General features: G+C 37.2%; 2 protein-coding genes and 2 long non-coding RNA genes across 13 annotated transcripts in view; 2 read left to right on the top strand and 2 right to left on the bottom strand.

Annotated features, from left to right (window-relative positions):
- The first annotated feature begins 1750 nt into the window (after positions 1 to 1750).
- hoxd3a (homeobox D3a) overlaps positions 1751 to 19990 on the top strand; it is a 37773-nt gene continuing 19533 nt past the window's right edge. For 4 of the 8 annotated variants that reach the window (XM_068035469.1, XM_068035479.1, XM_068035480.1 and 1 more), the window contains exons 1-2: positions 9165 to 11071; positions 12976 to 13002. The gene's annotated coding sequence lies outside the window, so the exon portion shown is untranslated. Of the gene's footprint in view, positions 1799 to 2527; positions 2615 to 9164; positions 11072 to 12975; positions 13003 to 19990 lie in introns of those variants that run through there. The other 4 variants (XM_068035474.1, XM_068035470.1, XM_068035472.1 and 1 more) reach the window with 4 other exon arrangements.
- hoxd4a (homeobox D4a) lies at positions 2553 to 19716 on the top strand. 3 transcript variants are annotated; one of them, XM_068035482.1, is made up of 4 exons: positions 2553 to 2614; positions 12976 to 13002; positions 17280 to 18257; positions 18708 to 19716. In XM_068035482.1, exons 3-4 carry the CDS (start codon positions 17846 to 17848, stop codon positions 19016 to 19018), a joined length of 723 nt encoding a protein of 240 aa, XP_067891583.1. In that variant the 5' UTR covers positions 2553 to 2614; positions 12976 to 13002; positions 17280 to 17845; the 3' UTR covers positions 19019 to 19716. The 3 variants fall into 3 exon arrangements, with proteins under 3 accessions (XP_067891583.1, XP_067891585.1, XP_067891584.1); XM_068035484.1 differs by lacking the exons at positions 2553 to 2614; positions 12976 to 13002 and adding an exon at positions 13516 to 13713; XM_068035483.1 differs by lacking the exons at positions 2553 to 2614; positions 12976 to 13002 and adding an exon at positions 14924 to 15019.
- LOC137372091 (uncharacterized) lies at positions 4941 to 11136 on the bottom strand. Its single transcript, XR_010975366.1, has 2 exons — positions 10512 to 11136; positions 4941 to 5229 (listed from the first exon to the last, which is right to left on the bottom strand). It is a non-coding gene; the product is annotated as an uncharacterized lncRNA (long non-coding RNA).
- LOC137372093 (uncharacterized) lies at positions 14558 to 18234 on the bottom strand. Its single transcript, XR_010975369.1, has 3 exons — positions 17934 to 18234; positions 15307 to 15369; positions 14558 to 14994 (listed from the first exon to the last, which is right to left on the bottom strand). It is a non-coding gene; the product is annotated as an uncharacterized lncRNA (long non-coding RNA).

Genomic DNA, 19990 nt, shown 5'->3' on the forward strand with positions numbered 1-19990 from the left:
TTGATAACAGAGCGATGATATTAAGATTTCTGATTTACGGAACAGCTTCAGACTTGTAATCGAATGTAATTATATGTCACATAACTAAGTGCCATTTTCCCATAATATCCTCACTCCGTCAGGTAGAGCTTGCCAGATGAAACACCAATTAACTAATTCAGACGGACAACAGCGCCGTTTGGAAATTCTAGTTTTGTTGATAGAGGTTTGCGTTGTCTATTTTATGTATCCTAATCTCAACGACACCAATTTTTATTTTAATGCAAATATCTTTAGTGAACGATATGAATACCATAATAGGTGCCCGATTATAACACATCAATAATTTTACAGGACATATCAACTATAAATAAACTAATATCAGAGTATTATTTTTGAAATTGCATTCTCGCGCCGGAGAGGTGTCCTTTTACTCAAACTCTCTTGTTTTTTAACAAGTTCTTTTTATTCTCTCAATATATGTGAGCTGAGCTCCTTTTTGAAAAACATCATTATTTTAAAATTTCATCAAATCTGTTATTAAAACGGTATAAACCAAAGAATGAAATAAAAAATATTTTTGCATCTGCTGCCATTTTCAAATTGGACGATCAAATACGGGTCTTCACTGTAATAGCGGTAACCACGGGACTGTACAATTACGGTGGAAGTAGGCCTTATCAACGGTCGTATTAGATGATAGGAATCGCAAGTACCTGCATGCTTTCACTGAACGAATGGTGCGTACAATGGCTTTTGGGTAGAATTAGTACTTTGGCGTGGGAGTTAAGCTTAATAATTGCATGGATTTCAAAAGACGATGGAGATCAAAAATTGCCAAACGTATTAAAAATGGTCCTTGTGAATCGTTGTGAAAGGTTCCTATTGGTTCTTCAAGCCCGTTCATTTGGGGTTTCTAATCAAACCTCTGCAGAAATTCCTCCATCACTCATTTTCTAAATCCATCTCACCCCAGCAATATCTTTTTTGGAACCAGAGTAGGATAACTTGCAAGGTTGAACGTTTTATTCATATTGCAATTTATATTGATCTAACGCTTCTAGTAGTTTTGTCGTTATCATAAATTAAGAATGAGAAATCGGCGCGTAGGTACTTAACGCTGTTCTGAACTTTCCCCGTTAAGATCACTGCAAAGCATTAGACCAAAGACAACCAGGCGATAGTCCTTCTCTGGAGTTAAACCCGCGGGAAACATGCGGTTGGGTAGAAATATGGATATCAAACATCCACCAGCCATCATCTTTTATCCCTGCTAAATGAGGTTCCCGTGAATTTAACATATGTGGCATTAGTTGCCGAGCACGCTCACTGGCAGTGAAGGGAAAAATACCGAATGAACTGATTCAAACCATTTGCACTTTCATTCACGCTGAATATGTTTACGCAGCGCCGAAATAATGTTATCTGGTTAACCAAATTCTGACCGACCACTGGGATGTGGTTTTCACTTTATAGAGAGGAATTTTTTCCCTACACTGGAAACACGAGGAATAGAATGAAATGCTCCAAATGCTTAGAAATTGAAGTACAATGTATAATTAGATAGCTACATTTGTTGATATTTCATTTCCAGTTTCTCACCTGTATAGAGTGCACCATAGAACATTTATAATAAGTTAATACATTACTTTTCTTATTGATTATCATTTGAAGGAAGGAAGCCGCCCCAGCTTTGATATATATTTAGTACGCTAACATGCATTTGGTTTGTTTGTTTCTTACTCCTAACTCGGCCATATCGAATGAGCTGAGAAAATCAGGGCAAAACGAAACGAAGAAGCTGTCGGATGCACAACTGGTACATTAGATATTGTGATCGTTAACGTTTAATTATTTGTAGAACTAGCTTTTTCGAAAATCCTTATGTCTATGCTTGACGTATTTAAAACATGAACTAAAAAGTATAGACTATCAAACAAATTGTAGGGCTTTGATTGCTGTTCTGTGGAGTGCCCACTGCATTGGGAAATATTTTCCTTTATGTTTATGTTGTCGCTGCACTTCCGCTTATATATTTAGTTAAGGCGTTCGTTACAATACACATTATAACAAATAGCTGCAGCAAAGATCTCGTTAAAGGAAACATGGCGCTTGCGAGCTGTACTTTCGAAATCCGCAAGGAATTGCTGCGAATTCCTTTTTGTTTGAAGAAAATTTACAACTTTGTAATGGACCTTTTACGACGGAGACTGCGTTCCTATTGGCTGACTTTGGTCATGTGAATCTAGTAACTACGTTCATGGCCTTTTCATGATTTCCCCTGTGAATATTTCACTGCATTCCGCTGCTAACTCGTCTCAAATCGTCTTTTCTGTCCGTATCTCCCCTTGCCTGCTTTTGTCGTCGGTCTTTGACTCCAGCTGCTTGCAAAAAAGGACACTTTCCGCTGTATTCGCAGTGTTCAGTCCTTTTCTGTACAACTATGAGGAAGTCATTCGGCTCATGCTGGGATTTAGCAACCTGATCACTCTCACAGACCTCTGACGTCTGTTTACAATCTTTCATTTACCCTTCAATTCGCTTTACCATTTTAAAGTTCTTTCATTGATTGAAAAAGTACAAATGGAGTACAACATCAACCTGGTTACTATTCTGGGGCAGCGACCTGAAACTGGTAAGTGCTGTGCTTTTCTATGCTCTGCTGTTGCAGATAGCGCTGCTGTACACAGGAGGGGACGACGTTTGTTTCGTTGGTTGAGTTCTAGGCAACTGTTTGGGAGGTCGAGGAGTGTTCGACATAAATGAACAAACAACAAGACTGATTTTAAAACGGGACATTGTAACCAGGTCCAGGTGGTCGATTGAATTCAAATGGTGGCTGTGGTGCAGCTTAATTAAATATTTATTTTCCGCAATAAGACGGAGAGTTGCGGTTCGTGCTGTCTTTGATATGAAAGCGTCGTCACAAGGCAACTGACATTTGTGCATATGATCCGGAGCGGAGATTAATCAGATTGCGCAGGTTACTCATGAGATAATTATTTTTTGTTAATATTAATAGTACGATTATTGTTGTTGTTATTTTGAGGGAGCGATGTCGGATGAACTGCTGATGATTGCCGGATTTATTCTGTTTTTGCAGATATGTGGCTTTCCGCACTATTTGGTATCTTGCAGTCGAGGACATTAGTTGGACTCTTGCGCGAAGGATTGGTTGTAGTGATGAATAATATACTTTGTATTATTGATCCCAGTAATTCCGTGCAGTATTCATAAAAACACTATCAGAATTTTGGGGAAATGTTTCGCCAACATTTTAATGATGTCCAACCACGTGACAGTACTTTATACACATGAGTGGTACTCATAATAATTTTCCTGCAGTCGATATCAGACTGTGGTTTCAATGCGTTAGTATTGAGTAAAGGATTCCCTAAATGTTTCAAATTGCGCTTTTGGCAAAGTTTCAAATAATATCAGTTCGTCTATCTGATGATTGATTTACTGCAACAAGTTGTACCCAATTTGGATTGTACATTTTATAAAAACGGTAAGATCTGCATCCTGGGAACTTTTTAATTTGGTGCAAACAGATCCAACCCCATGTAAGTGCTTTCACAATGCATAACGTAACGGTCACTAGAAAAACATTGGGTTCTTTTATTTCCCCCTTTCTTATGTTCAACATTTACCATTTAATTGTAAAACCTTGCTGCGGAAATATGCACAGAACAAGGGCGTGAGAGTTACTGTTAGCAGGCGATGAATTTATTAATAAATTGTTATATTTTTACAAGGCATTTGTTTGTATTTCCAGTGATTGAATATTTGGTGAGGTTGTTTGCGATTATTTCTCACTTAATAAGGACGTTTCTAATTGCGTCCATTTGAAATTATTGTCATATTTGTCTTTTGTAATTTGGTTCGGTTTTCGGTCTCTGGATTATTTACTGGAAACAGATAAAATGACAATACATTAGTTTGATCATCCGTGTGGCGTATAATTATGGTGATGTTGATTCGCGTTTAGCATCTGACATCTATTTGCAAATGAAAAATAATTTAAAAACCATTCATCTACATGTGCCTGTATCTATCGCACAGACTAGCAGATACATTGTCAGAATGAAACTCAGGCTGCCTCAATAAGGTCAAAAAGTATCCCTAGAAGCAAATAAATATTTAATGATATCTTAACATTTGCACTTGTCATATTATTCTTTTATCACATCGTAAATATTTCCATACTAATTGTTTATTTTTAGACCAGGCCTACGAACAGAAATATATCCATACTCGAAATATATTAGATTGGGAGAAGTGGTGTTATTTTTCCCTATTAAGAAAGCAGTTTCATTTTTACCTCAATTTTCATATAGCAATTTATATTAATTGTGTAACATAATATGTTTTCATATAGTTCTCAATGCATCGTCTAGGTTCATTCCTATATGTTTATTGCATGTATACAGACATTATTAATTAAGCTTTTTTCGTCTCAGTTAAATAATTAAACGAGATAAATATGTGTTTCGGTATATTTTTCGATAAAATAAAGCTAGTTGACTGGAGTTACGCGATAGCTACACTCTGCGCTTTTTAGAATACAAGGAAAGGCTGGTTTGTGATTTCCCAGATTCTTCTTGACGAGGCATAATTTAGTATAAATACATTAAAAAGGAAAACTGAACGGAAAAAAATCATTACAAATATAATAATCAGAAAACGCACATTTGCTAATCTTAATGCTAGTTACAATTCTTAAGATCGAATTAATTTATGCTCTCCAAAGACACGTAGTCCATAATTTTCTAAAGGTGCTAAAATACTTAACAGGGATGCCACTTTGTGTGTGTGTTTGTGCATGTATTGATTTACAGTCTGTATCCAGCGGTCTGTTTGGAAGCTTCACCCTGGAGGATTTGTTCACAGTACATCTTCTACACTGACAATACTTAAATATAATTTCCAAACAATTTCAATCCAACAATAACAAAATATTAGAATTAATTATTTATTGGAAAGGGTTAACATCTGTAACAACAGGCAACTGATCACCGGCAACGTTTAGCACTTTTAAACTTAATTACACTGCTTTTCTAATCCTTTTGACATAAACTTGTAAATGCAAACAAATCTAAATATAAACACTCCCCTACAGATTTCATCTAGAGTTTAACGGGAATAATCCGTTCCGATTCCAGAGACAGTTCGCTCCTCACAGGGTTGGCAAACAAACGAATTTCCAGATCGCGATTTCCTCCTGAATTTATTACAAGGGCGAACGCACTGTAAAGTGAAAATCAACAAAAAATTGGTATGTGATGCAGGCAATAAGTTGTTCATTCCACAGCTTGAACATGATACACAATCGCGCCCAGTGTAAGGACAAAATATTTAAATGCCGGCCATTCTATTTCAAAGGTTTCAGGGGTACAAAGGCGCAGTAGCCTGGAAAAATACATTTTTGTTAATTTTCGCTATAGTCAGCACTAGAAGCCATACTATTCAATCGAATGTTCAGTAAGTGCGGTCATTTGTTAGTGCAGGACAAAGACAATATTTCTTCCACCGACTGTCAGACGGCTGCCGCAACGTTAGATTTACGAGCGTTAGACAGAGTCAGTTGGACTATGTAGCAACCTATGTTCTTAGATCAGAATTACAAGAGGGGTACACAAATCAAAGTTCACAAAGGATAAATAAAACCAAACCCTATATTATGGCATTTTATCTAAAACGTACTTGTTAAAATATTACATTTTCTAGTACTTAAACTTAACGCATTGCAAGCTGTAAGTTGCAATATATGATGCATCGGGAATCAGAACACTTTGAACCGAGGCCTATGCGGTTGTACACTGTAAACTGTATCGCTGAAACCATCCCAATAACGCTGGATCAATGCAGTTTTATTGCAGTTGGAACTAACGTGCTGATAATATTGGACAGTGGGGCCTGACTGAACAGCTCCTAACTACATACTATTTTCTTTGGAATATGCCCAGACTTGAATATTTTGTAATACTTTAGTCCTCCTGTTCTTAAAAACTTCGGTGATAAGTATTCGGCAAAGAAACACAAATAACTCTATTGTCCGCGCTCCAAGACGTTACGGCAAGCAGTGTACATGTATTTCTGCCAGAGCATAGAAATTTAATACTGTTGCATTAAAAAAACAAGTGAGTGTGGGTTGGGGCGGCCAAATAATATGGAGAATCCTATTTTATTGCTTATTAATACACTTACACAAGTGGTTATAGGAACACCCTTTTATTTCAGTATAAAAACAATCAGTGTAACATATAAATATATCCACCTGTGTTAAATATTACTGCGTTTCTGGGCGGACCTTTGTAACGTTCTTCAGGCCCGCATTAACACGGTCGATATTTGTCATCATTACCCCTTATTAACTAATTCCGGATCACAATCTAAGATTTATAAACTGCCTATTAATCAAACGGAAAAAAAACAAATCTTGATTTCAAGTATTACAGTTTTTGCTCTCGCAGTTTTCTTGCATTTCTGGCCAGCTCGAACTGGTTCCATTAGTTTAAAGTAGACACTATCACTGCCCAGAAAGACAACGGACCAAAAGTGCAGTCCCTGGAATCTGCACCATTCGTTTTCGAAATGAATGTACATTTGTCGAAGGCTATTTTTATATAATAATGTTTTTAATGAACTCAGCATATACAATGGAGTGTACATCACACCTCAGAGGCTTAAGCAAATACCACGACCCGCCATAGCGTAAAATGTAGATTCTTCAAGGGAAAACTGCAATAAAGTTCACGGTGAATTGCACAGTGAAAATACAAATAAATGTATAACACACTTCCACTTACCTTCTCGGTATGTTGTTCTATAGAGACTGGTGTCAGCGTCGACTTAACCAGTCACAAAGTAACATACAGCATTAATCCGTTTTTTTAAAAGTCCCTAATGACAACAGAGAACACATATTGATGTACATTCCTGAGTTTAGTGGACAAGGCGTAGAAAAAGATGGACCACGTATTTTCACATAAAAAACTAATGAGAAACTTTGTAAAGCCGATTTTAATACATTATCTGTAATGATACAGAACTAATGCATAAATAATCTCAGCGCAGTGTTGTCGGAAAACAATACATTCCAACCATTATAAGATCCAGCGACCCGGGCGGTTTGTGCAAGTGTGGGGAGGCTGCCTGCGAATCGTACATTTGATTAAGTTGTTTTCCTAGCAAAATAATTTCCACGGCGTCGTTTCCCACAAGAAAGAGAATCTAAATATCTCAAACCGTTTGAGTAATAATGAGAATCCGATTTGTGCAGTAGGAATAATTGCTGCGAATATGTATGATTTATTTCCATCACGCAGTTCGCGAATTAAATTATTTATTTACAGTCAGCATCAAACTAAGGGGTCAAGTACACAATTAATAGGAAAGAAAGGTGTTCGAAAAAAAGAGGGGGTTAATTGCGCTACAAAATATGTCGCACTATTGCGCTGGTATTTTTCATATTAAAGGCATCGTATAAACTTTTGAGGTCCTTAAGTCAGCATACGCCAGTTTTGTTAGTTACTTTACACCTGTACTATACACAAGCGTATATTGTAATAAAATTACTAAACAGGGTTTTTGTATTTACAGAAACATTTTGCGTATACGCTCCAATACATGTCGACAGATACATAATTCATATTTTCTGTTAACAGAAAGCAGCTTTCTTAACTAACATTTATCTTATAACCATTTTTAAAAAACTGAACCAATTTCGAAAAAGAATGTACGTCAAAGCCTCTTTCGATTTTGCTTTGTTAAGAGTTTGGCGTTCTCCATGCTTGCCAGCAGGAGGCGCTATAGGACAAGGCTCGCTAAATCACAGCACGTATTCTCACTGCATGAATTACCCCCAGGGTCAGGCACAAGAATTTACGACTGGTCAACAAAAGCACGTGATCTAAAGTTGTGTCCCATATTTGGTTGCATACGTAGAAGGCAGAGAAATGACATGTGCCTTTTATTTCCATATTTCATTATATATCGCGCGGTCTAGTGGCGAATAAACGTCTAAGAACCACAAATCAAACCCCTAAAAGGCAGATGAGTTCCTACTTTTTAAACTCCTTCTCAGGTCGCTACCAAAATGGCCACGATTATCAGTTGCAGAGTTATGGAAATGCTGCTTCGGTGGGCGAGCATTTCAGGGAGTCGACGATGCTCTCTACCAGGTATGGCTATGATTACACCGGGATAGACCTCAGCATGACTCGCTCTAACTCAAATCTGTGTGGAGACAGTGAAAGGTCTACCAACTACCTACAAACAGCCAGTAACACCTTTCATAACTCATCTGGTGTGAAAATTAAGTCTCCTAATCCTGCCTTTTGCTCGGGATCTTTAATAAGCCCATCAGACAGTGCTATTAAGATGGGGGCTAATATCACAGAGCCCAGTCACTCATACAGCGGTAACCAGGACACATCGCCGGTTAACGATAAGCATCCTAAGGGGACGAACAGCCCCAAACCAGAAAATGGGCAACTAGACAAGGATCCAGCACTGCAGATGCAAATATATCCATGGATGAAAAAGATGCACCTTAACCAAGGTACGCCATTCGGCCTTTTGACATACGTTTTAATCGTTCTTGAATTAATTTTCAGATTGAGAAACAAAATAAACTAAGCAAGTAAGTTCTAAGTATATAACGACTATTTGTAAAAATATTAACAGCTTGAATGATATCGGAATATTAGACTGTTGCTTTGAACTATATAGCAGTTATGCCAGGAGTTATACCATGTTATGCATCTAACCGCTTTCCGTTGAAAGTGAAAATATTTTAAAATATTTTAACATATATATCTAAACAAGAGAACATTTTGTACCAGACACAGACATTAACGTATTTGTCTGAAATTGTATAACTTCATATTTTCCATTGTACGTGTAGTAATGCATATTTTAACTTTTTCCTAAGAAGGCTTAAGTGGACTAGAAGGAAAACGAACGAGGACGGCATATACTCGCTACCAGACCCTGGAGCTGGAGAAAGAATTCCATTATAACAGATACCTTACACGACGCCGGCGGATAGAAATCGCTCACGCCCTGTGCCTGACTGAAAGACAAATTAAAATCTGGTTCCAGAACCGAAGAATGAAATGGAAAAAGGACAATAAATTGAAAAGTATAAATGTCAGCCCTCCAGGAGGAGGGTTTCAGCCATAGCTTGCTTCATCTAACTGGCTATAATATTACTTATCCAGATGATATTTTAAGTTGCAATGGGAAAGGTTGTTTGGCCACATTAAATGCTTCTGTATGAGATACGTTAATACGTTATTCTCATGTGGATTCAACGTCTTGTCATCAATTTATAAAGGAAAGAGTACAATTCATCAGTTGTCATCAACAGATGTTAAAATCATGTTTTTATATATTGATGGTAACATCCATGCCTAAATTTAGATCGTAAGAGAGAAAAAAAGAGGTCAACCAACGTAATGTAGCCAAGCAAGCCATTTGTCTTTGAGAACATGAAGTTGTGCTGTATATCTGGTTGCTGAACAAATCCTGTACCGGATTATAGCTTCGCTAAGACTCTAATTTAATAATATTTTATAAACTTAGATGAATATTGTTTCTTTCATCTCTTTTACATCAAAAGTGATTTCTTTTGTTTGATTATTCCTTGGAATGTTTATGGCACGAGTGTTGCTGTGGTCCCAGGTATAACTTGTCATGTATATTCTGTACATATATAATGTTTAAATGTCCGCCTTTGTCCTATGTACATGAAAGAAGTGGTGTTGTTGTCTACAACATTGAAATAAATTCAGTTTTGCCAATAAACGTTTCACCTGGTGTTTTAACAGCAATGGGCGTATAAAGCACTAACAATTGGTGACTTGTTAAAGAACCAAACGCCATCTCACTTTCGCACTTTGCCTCTATTCGTTTGACACCCGAGTTCTCCTAATAATAGCTCCAATGTTTCAGAACTCATAAAAGTTCCTTGGGCTGAACCGTATTTGAACGTTTTCTGAATTAAAAAAATATTATTTTTGGCAAGAACTGTTGGCCGAGCTTATACTTATTCCAATAAGTTTATAAAAAAACATGAGTCATACTTCAGGAACTTCAGCACCTAGACTACAGACACGTTCATTTACGAAAGATAATTTGATAAACTGTTATCTAATGGAAGAATAATACGAGTTTATGCTTTTAATTAATGCATATTTACATTATAAATATTTGGAAAATGTGTAAATCCAGTGGTGGGACTTGATTTGAAGAACTGTGGAACTTACGAGCAACTTGGTATTAGTTTTTGTTGCATGGTATAATTTACCAGATTAACTGCACTGAGGATACTTTTGTACCCAACAGTTATGACTAAAGCAGCAGGAAATAATAGATTATTGAAGCGACAGAAATAGGAAAACAAAGTCATAGGAAGTTGTAACTGTTAAAAGTGCTTCTTGTTTTCATTCTCAATCGACCCATTTCTATTTTACTGTAGCTCATAAGCTATCGGTCACATATGCATGTCGTGCATTTACACTTACCAAATCTAATAGATCCCGTGGTTGCATAAGAACTGCCCAGACTGCGTTTTAACGTAATGACAACTTATTCTCCAAGGCACGCGTCCTCTGGGTACTCAGAAGTTTAGCTTTATATTACTGCGAGAACATTTCGATGAACATGGCTGTCTTTAGTGAATAAAAGTTTTAAAGTTTAAGGGTTATTTATATGGACGCCACAGAGCCAGGTCCTGACTGGCTATAGAGGGGCACGTGATGTCATTAAACTTTGTTTTATGGTTAGGGGAGTTGACAAGCCAAAATATAATTCACATCATATATTAGGTTAAGAGCAGACAAGTGCAGATGGTTAGTGTTTTCGAGAAGGTCTGTGGAAAGTGACACCAAGAAGCAAGCTGTCCTGTTCAACGGCTATGAATTGGCAGTGTCCTCGTGTCCTAGTACCTTTGCGCTAGAAAAGCAGTAAGTTATTTCTAATCGGTAACAGAGCTGGTGAACGCGTGACACCTGATGTCATCCGAGGCTCTTGGGCGCATGTACTGTTTCTTGGCCAGCCAAAAAAAAAGAAATTACAGTACAACGTGAGTTCAATTTCAACAACCAGCGGCTTGATGAATTATATACGTATTCAATTATGAAAATAATATTGCAATATTCTAAACAAATTATATGTTATATATGTTACTACATTTGTAACTTCAATTACAAATGCTTAATCATCATGAAAGTTATGCGTCATAATTGTGTTTAATTTGTGTTTAAATGAAAAATGCAGAAATAAACTGTAAATTTTATCTGATATTTTAAGCAAGTGTAAGTGGGGTTCTTTACAAAAACAATGAGCTATTGTGCTGCTTAATCACGTATATTAAATATAATTTTAAGTCAGCTCTGAAAAATATTAACTACACAGTCCTTCCTAATACGTAACACTTCGTACGTTGAAAATCGATGTTTTAAAAATCGGAGCTCGGAGAACCAAAGCTATGCACAGAATGCAAATTGTTCTGGCTGAAAAAACACCTGGGAGATATGAACTAATTTAAGAAATAATTCTGCAAGTTTAAAGAAGGCTAAAACATCTCCTGCCTGTCCTTTGCTGAACCTCCTTTATATAATTCGCTGAGGTTGTATAACACTTTTAGATAATCTGTTCCGTTCTTGATGTCACGTTTTTGTTCAGAGTCCCGAGGGTTTTCTAATCGATTGCATTCCTAACAGTTTGGACTAGAAATATAGAACAATGGCTAACAAGGTGCTGTTTAATATATTTTCAATTGCTCCAAATATCTGTTGAAAAAAATCTTCAATTTTCAAGGTGTAATAAGAACACCCACTACAGCTGGCGAGACCCAGTTCGGAATTCTCACTGAACTATTTTTGTGTCCCGGAAATAGTATGGCAACACGAAATGAACTAATCCTATTTATTGCTTTTGTTACATATTGACATTACTTATGACCTACGTAAATGTTACTTGAAACGTAAAATATGAGAAGGTTTAAAGAGAGAGAGGGGGCAGTGTGAAATCACAGTGTAAGATGGGATCCAAAATCCCCATGTTCACAGCAATAAAAAAATTAATAAATATGAAACAGGACACGGGACAGGCTCAGCCCAAACAGCTGACTTGAAGACTGAAAACTGAAAATATGAACAATACAACTATAAATAATTCGGATTTGCTATAAAAAGTATAAAGCGCGTTATGCATTTTAAACCAATTTGTCTAATGGAGAATTTTAGAACTATATTTTTGATGAAAAAAATAAAGATTTCGAAAATCTTCGAAGTTAACGAGATACAGCAGCACCACGCGTGAAAGCCTTTTCTACTCTAAATGTTCAAAAAAATGTGCAACTGATAAGAATAACAAACATGACACCTAGAAAAAAAAATACCAAGTTATATGACAAAATGTTTGGGAGTGGATTGCGGCCCATAGAGGACTTTTATTAATGTCGCTTATCATTACAAATCGACGTTTTATTCATGTAGATTTATTTTAAAAGTTCAATGAATGGTCACATTAACTCACGAAAGAAGGTCAAAATGGACATTGTCAGACACTGTTAACGGTTAGGACAATCTACAATCAATGTTGAAATAACAGTTTACGTAGAATCTACATGGGGGTTCCTATGCTTAAACAGTGAAAACTGGTAACGTCAAGGCAATTAGTCGGCCAAAAATAAAATTCGCTGTGTATAAATGATCGAATTTTTACTTAAAATGCTGTACTATAGAAATACAGACCCGCAGTTCTAATGGTAGCATAAGTTATACTGGGGATCACAGTGAGAGTCTTTGCTTTTGAAAGCAATATTGTGATGACCACGTACCTGAACTTTTGAAGTTAACAATATTTCAGTTACTCTATTATTAGTTTGGATCAGGAAGTATGTATTGTACTGAATTCCATCTTTATTATGTGATTCACTTGGTCTCAACTGTTAAATCTAACTTTGTTTTTATTTTATTGCAGATCTTGCAGAATGGAGGAGGCTCTTCAGTAAGTAGCTATGTGTTATTTCTTAAACGTGTGGCGATAGTTGGAAGCGGTTGATTGTTCCGAATGTGGTTTATATGGAAAATGAAATGGTCACATTGTGGATTAAATGGAGAAGTAGCTTGGACACTAAAATGATTCCAGTAACAATTGTTTGCAACTTGCGTTCTTTGTGATACTCTGCTTAATTTGTATAACCACGTGGGAGAAATGATGTTGTTACATTCAATTTCCCTGAAAGGAATAGGACCCTTTAAAGGTACGGAGTAAAATCAGTTAAAATATTATTGTGTTTTACTCTAACTGTGATAGTGTAGATCCAGAGTCAGACTTAGAGGCTTGTTGTTTTGAACTGGCAATGTACAACACAGCGCCTCCCAGTGCAAGGCTGCTTCTCTCAAATGTCATTTAGAGGAAAATTATTGTTCCGGTTTCAAAAACAAATGTAAAAACGCTTTGTCGAATGACGTAGCAATAATTATAGCAGATATTTAAAGTGTACTCTTATTGAGCCAACAGAGACGTGTGGGCGAACGCAAATGGCAAAGCTCTCCCGATATTGCAGCCACTGTAAACATGTAGGCCAAAAATCAAGCCTTGTGACTGCCAGAGCATCAAATGAACTATTCGTTTAACTAAAGCACAGTATTCCTTTTCTTGGATTATCTTTTGGCTAGGCTTACCTTTTATGATTTCATATTGCTTTTTGCCATGGTAAGCCAGGACAGGTAGAACTATGAATCATTAAATGCTTATATTACTTATTGTAAAATTTCGTTATTTTGTAAATTGAAGCATGTTACAGTAGATTTTTTGTCATTTGTTAACTATGAAAAATACAGTAAATAACATGCTTTATTACTAGGATCACGAAGGTAACTTGACGGTATTATTTTAAAACTGTACATTTAAGGGAAAGTTAACAATATCAAAGGAACCAAAACCGAGAATGCCGCACGTCAAATTAGAAACGTTCAACTCTTATAATGTGAAAGGGACTATAAAGCATCTTGAATTAGATTACTATTTGGATATCATAAGCCAGTAATAGAAATGTTCATATTCTGTCTTCTCCACACCAGGGACTGTAAATGTTTATTTTCACTTTAGGTCTACTATTGCTCCTTCGCTTCAGATAATCACTGCTAGAATATCAAATACAAACATTTACCGATACTAGTCTATCTTTACACATAATATCCGATTCTATTACCCTCTAAGTAACGACCTAATTATGCCACGAGATAAATGTCAAGCAAGAACTCACTTTAAATAGATCCAGATAATGTTTAACCGGTATTCGCAAAGCAATAGGCCAGCACCATGGATCCTTCGTTTCAGCACGAAGTTTTGCAATGTGAATCTTTAGTCTTGATAAATAATCAAGGGCAATTGCTACCGAAAAACAAAACAGTTTTGCTTATGCTGAGCGGACTTCTGCAGGAAAATGGCTTTCTGGGTCACAAGAAAGGTGAACTTTTTAAAAATTCAGTTTTGTTTTTAAAATCGTTGTATTTATACGTAGGACGGCCCTGAGCAGATTGATGACAATAATAGCTTTCATTGAACCACTGAATCTATGAATAAATATAGGGTTCACTTCCCAAACACTTACTTTGCATTGACATTCACTAGGTCAAAATCTGCTTGATCAAGAGTCGCAGCACTTGTGTGGGCAGTTAAAAAAGAGGTGAATTTTAATCGGGTTTGTTCATCAATAACTCTTTGGCATTGACCTGTCTGAACGAGTCGAGCAGTAAGGTGAAATGCAGGTCACAGCGTCTAACAAATATTAAAATGTGTAGCACCAATCAGCTTCACATTGTGCGATAATTTGAACTGTAAAAGAGATTTGGCTTTCGAATTATCGGATGATGTAACGATATCTGGGATTTTCTTTGCAAAAAAGGTTTTTAAAAGCAGAATTCACTGCTGGTGCATTCGTTGGCGCCATTGGTTGTCGAAAACTGTTTAGCTCTTTTCTTTCCTAATGCACTGGGGTAAACGAAAAAAATCACAGGTAAATTAAGATCAAACTTTTAAGGACGTTATGGATTATTTACAATGGTAAAATAATCAAAGCATCAACTTACTGAGATATTAAGTATGAGTTTGAACATTTGTAGATTAGTTTGGCTGCTCTGCAATAAAACGTAGATAAACCGAAACCTTTGTCTGTTGTGCTCAACAGAAACAGCAGAGAAATAAAGAAGTGAACATGCCGCTTACTGCCAGCAAGTACAGCTTCAGTGTTAAATTGTTAATTAATGCATCTCAAGACATTAAAGTACTGTTGAGTACACTTACTCTTTTTCGTTGGCGTACATTTATAATTGTTCTCAGCCTGCCTCTCGTGTGCCTGTTTTTAAACTGGAGACATAAGAACAGAATTACTGTGAGCTTAGTTGAACAGTTAGTTCGACAAGATTCACACACTTAGGAAAGGTCAGACGTGTGGCGCTCACTAAAGTGAAAATAATAATGCAACTTTCCGATGTGTTTGTAAATGATTTGAGTCTGACCCCGTGCCCTTCAGCCTTTAACATACAACGCGGTGGCACTGCAGGGACAGTGGGGACAGCAAAGTAAGGAACCTACAATGCACTAGAGTTTAGACACCACCTTAGACATGTTCCAGGCAAAGGAAATACTGATTAGTTGTCAGATTAAATTGTATATTTTTTCCTGCATATGGCGATCCAATTGACTTATGGTAGTTAGATTTTGAATGGGAGAGATTAGAATAGAACAAACAATCGTTATTTGCCTGGGCTGCTATCATTTTATGAAAGTAGCAATGAGTGGAAAACGCTTTGGAATAAACCAATATTTGTGCTATCATGTCTACATTGTATTTGATTAGATTTAGGAATTGTTTAGGCCGGGCGATATTTGTTATAACATCCTGCGGTTTGTTAGTGGTGAGTTCAAATTATTAGCATCTGGAGCAATTATTGATTCACGCTGGGGCACTTAGTAATGTTAGCTGGAGCGGATCGGTACAAACTGTTTCCTATAAAATCTCTGTGAAATGCGAAGGGTTCATAAACATAGTAACAAATAATAACTTCTGTCTTGTAGAATGTATGCACAAGCCGGCTCTGCATTCTGTATTGTAGACTGTATGCACAAACCAGCTCCGCACGCTGATTCATGTTGCTGCCACTGCTGAACAACGCAAATAGAAATGTTTGCGACCACCTACCAGATATAAGGGAACGACTTCTATTATTTTTCAATGGCTAAACAATTACATTGTTTAACAACCGCTTTGCCTGCATTTTATTTTTTCATTTATTAATATTACACGTCTTTAGCTCCTTGGGGCTCATTTGCAACTGCAGCTTTTTAAACTACTTTACAATTTTGTAATTAGTCACCGAATTTGTTTGTAACCCGTCGTCTATATATACCCTGTAGAACCGAATTTGTGTGATGTTTCGGTCACAGATTCGTTTCTAGGGGAGTCTATGGTCGATGCCAACACTACGAAAATCAGCAATTTTGTTCTTCGTGGCTTTTACTGCTTAGACTGATTTAGTTCTAAGTAATACTCAATGATTTGATTAGGAATGGCCTGTTTTTATTTTGAATCCAGTTTTCAATATTGAGTAGGCTTTTACATCTCGCCGCTCAGCATTGAATTGCTTATTTCAGCTCCCCTTTGCAAAAGAAATGTAATGTTTAACGTGTTGATTTACCGATCATTAGTCAGAATATAGTCGTTTCTAAACTTCCGGATTTACTTTCCGGAAATATAAGATTACTGAAAATTAAGTATTTCTTTCTGAATGCTGCCTGTTTCCATGGCGATGTCGATAAATTATCTACATAGATTGGCTTGCGGTTTCATATCACGTTTGATCAACTTAACGATGCTTCTGAATTAAATCGGACAGGATAACATCTTAGTGCAAAACTTGAAAAAACAAATTGTACATATTACAAATGGAAGAGTTAGTCTTTGCGTTAGTTTAAACAGATAATAGATGTCAGCGGGTGAGAGGAGAGAAACGAATTGTGAAGAAATTGGAGCACGAACGCTTGCTAGTAAGGCAAGGCCATCAGATATAAAACTTATATCCTACTCTATCAAATTTTTGAACTTTCAGAGCAAAGTATCTTTGACCTTACAATGTCCTTAAGCAACATGTGTAAAGTGTTTTATGTGATACTGAATGCCTTGTTCTCTCTTTATTGGAGTAGACCATGTTTGCCTTTGAATAACTTTGACCAAAAGACCTTCTTGCATCTGTAATGGTTGTAATTATTTTCCTCAGCTCCGTTATTACTTTTTTCGGCTAACGGGATTCTTCCTTTGTCACCCTGCGTGCGTTGGATTGCTGGCCGTTTCTCCAAGTACCCTCGCTATTGCCATGCTGCTCCCGGGAGAAAACAACAACAAAAAAATACAAACACGCCGAATGCATTCTCTATCCTTGATTTATTTGAAAAGCGGCAAGGAATGGTGGAAAATTCTCTTTGGACAAAAGAGCAAATTACCTGAGCAATATTCGGGCGCTCAGTGAGTGATCATTATCCTCTCCAAATGGAAACCTCTGTTATATGCATTTTCCGGAATCTATTTCAAAAACTTAGTAACTACTGGAAAAAATTAAAGACGTTGCAGTTTTTAATTTATTTTAAATCAAGGTTTTCTGGACGAAGTTTGTAAAAAATTGTCATTAGCTGTTTCCTTATCCGGGAATCGGGCCCGACCCCGCCATTGGCTTGTACAGTCACATGGGTGACTAACTTTATTCAGTTGACAGCAAGTAGGAGGGCTTTATGGAACGGGAAAAAAGACAACTCGAGAAAAATTAGTATTTTCCACCTTCAGAAATTAATGACCATGAGTTCGTATTTGATGAACACTAAATATGTGGATCCCAAATTTCCTCCTTGCGAGGAATACTCGCAAAATAACTACATACCTGACCACTGCTCAGAGTATTACAGCCAGTCGCAGGATTCTGATTTTCAGCACCAAGGAATCTATCCACGGTCAAACTACAGCGGCCAGTCGTACAACTGCAGCAACGCTCGGGGCTCTCCAGTGCAGCAGAGGGGTCATGTGCAGGCACAGCCCGCTCCTCAGAACCACCTCACAGGGCAGGGGGAGCCCGTTGCACCGCTCCAAGTATCCATAGGCCGGCCTTGCAGCCAGCAGCAACATAATCCAAAGAACCAAAACGGCACAGCAACCAAACAGCCAGCAGTGGTTTATCCTTGGATGAAGAAAATCCACGTTAACACGGGTAAGGTCCATTTTTTGGTCCCCCCCCCCCACCCCCCACCACCTCCAACCACCCCCCCTTCCCTGCTGCATCGCCACCCTGGCAAATATTTGTGACCCATTGATATAGGTCTACCGTAAATAACTCCTTCAAAGGAGGATTTATGAGCGGTTTTAAAAAGACCGGCAATTACACCCATCATAAATTTTTATTGCTGAGGAAATAGGCCGCTGGCCATGTGGCTAACTCCATGTGAAAACTCGAGCCTGGGAGTAACAGGGACATGTTATATCTCCAATTCGGAAATAGCTTTAAAGTGATCCTTAGTAATAGTATATATCTGAACTTCTTACCAGGGTTACTGTTACAGTGCAGTGTGCGTGCAGACGTTGGTTTAGGGCAGCATAGTGAAAGCGGTTGACAAACTTTAGGTCCAGATTTGAATAGTTTTTGAATTGTTTTGTTTTTCAGTGAATCCTAATTACACAGGAGGGGAACCAAAACGTTCACGAACTGCCTACACAAGGCAGCAGGTTTTAGAACTCGAAAAGGAATTCCATTTTAACAGGTATCTGACAAGACGACGTCGTATTGAAATAGCCCACACTTTATGTCTTTCCGAACGCCAGATCAAAATTTGGTTTCAGAACAGAAGAATGAAGTGGAAAAAGGATCACAAACTGCCTAACACAAAGACCAGATCCTCTAGTTCTTCTTCCGCTTCCAATCAACAGTTACAAACTGTTTCCAAGGACCAACAAACAGACCTCACAAGTTTATAGAAGAACATCTTATAAGTGGCTCTTTAAGTGTATATAATGAGACATTTCCAGGCAGAAATTGCATGTACCGAAAAGATGGCTTGTAGGTGCTTTCCTGCTGATTTTTATGGCATTGAAAGGACCTTGTCTTTTGCCTCACTTTTGTTCTTAAATGTAGGAATTGAAACAAAAAAGAAGAAAGTCGCCTTAGCTGTAGCTGAAACGATTGCGACTCTAGTCGGTGGCTATTCTTACCATACAGTACACCTTAGTAACCTTAACAAGTGCGAGGCACTAAGTCGTGAGGACATGGTGAGGTGTACAGTCCAGGAAGGTACATGTGTAGTCTTCTAGCATGAAATGAAAGGCTGCGACGCTTGTTCATGGTCTTTTTTTATTTTATAATGAAGGCCCAGTGATTTGTTGTGACAATGTCTTATTTCCACAACTATTTTTGCTTGTAATGTGTATTTTTGCGACTCCATCTCTTTGTGTATATTGTGTTGATATTCGAGATTTACAGTGATCAGGAATTAGATAGTGTTTTGTGGTTTCTTTATTTAAAAATGGGAAAAATGGTATTTGTAATTGTGCTGCTGAATGGATTATTGTTACAAGCCAACAATGCAAGATTGCATACATTTTTATGTTCAAGAACGATACCAAAATTCGTACGCACTACTAAAGTTGAAAAATAAATTTAGTAGTAACAAGCTGAATAGCGTGAGTAGTTTTCCTTTTTGGTATCTGGACATGTATTCTTACACATGAGCACAGCTTATGTTGCGACGCTGTCCTGAACAAATGTCATGAAAAGAGACCTTACAGATATATCATAGTTTTCTGTAAGAATGCAGAGTGCCAAAAATCTAGTGATCTGCAATTCAATATCAAATATCCAAAGACAGCAACCGATGCTGTCTAAAGCAAGATTTCTGAAAGAGAAATGTGATTAGTGGAATACTGCAACATTACTTTGTGTTCAGGGTGCTT

This window comes from Heterodontus francisci, chromosome 7 (genome assembly GCF_036365525.1).
Source record: "Heterodontus francisci isolate sHetFra1 chromosome 7, sHetFra1.hap1, whole genome shotgun sequence".
In the NCBI taxonomy this organism is placed as follows: Eukaryota; Metazoa; Chordata; class Chondrichthyes; order Heterodontiformes; family Heterodontidae; genus Heterodontus; species Heterodontus francisci.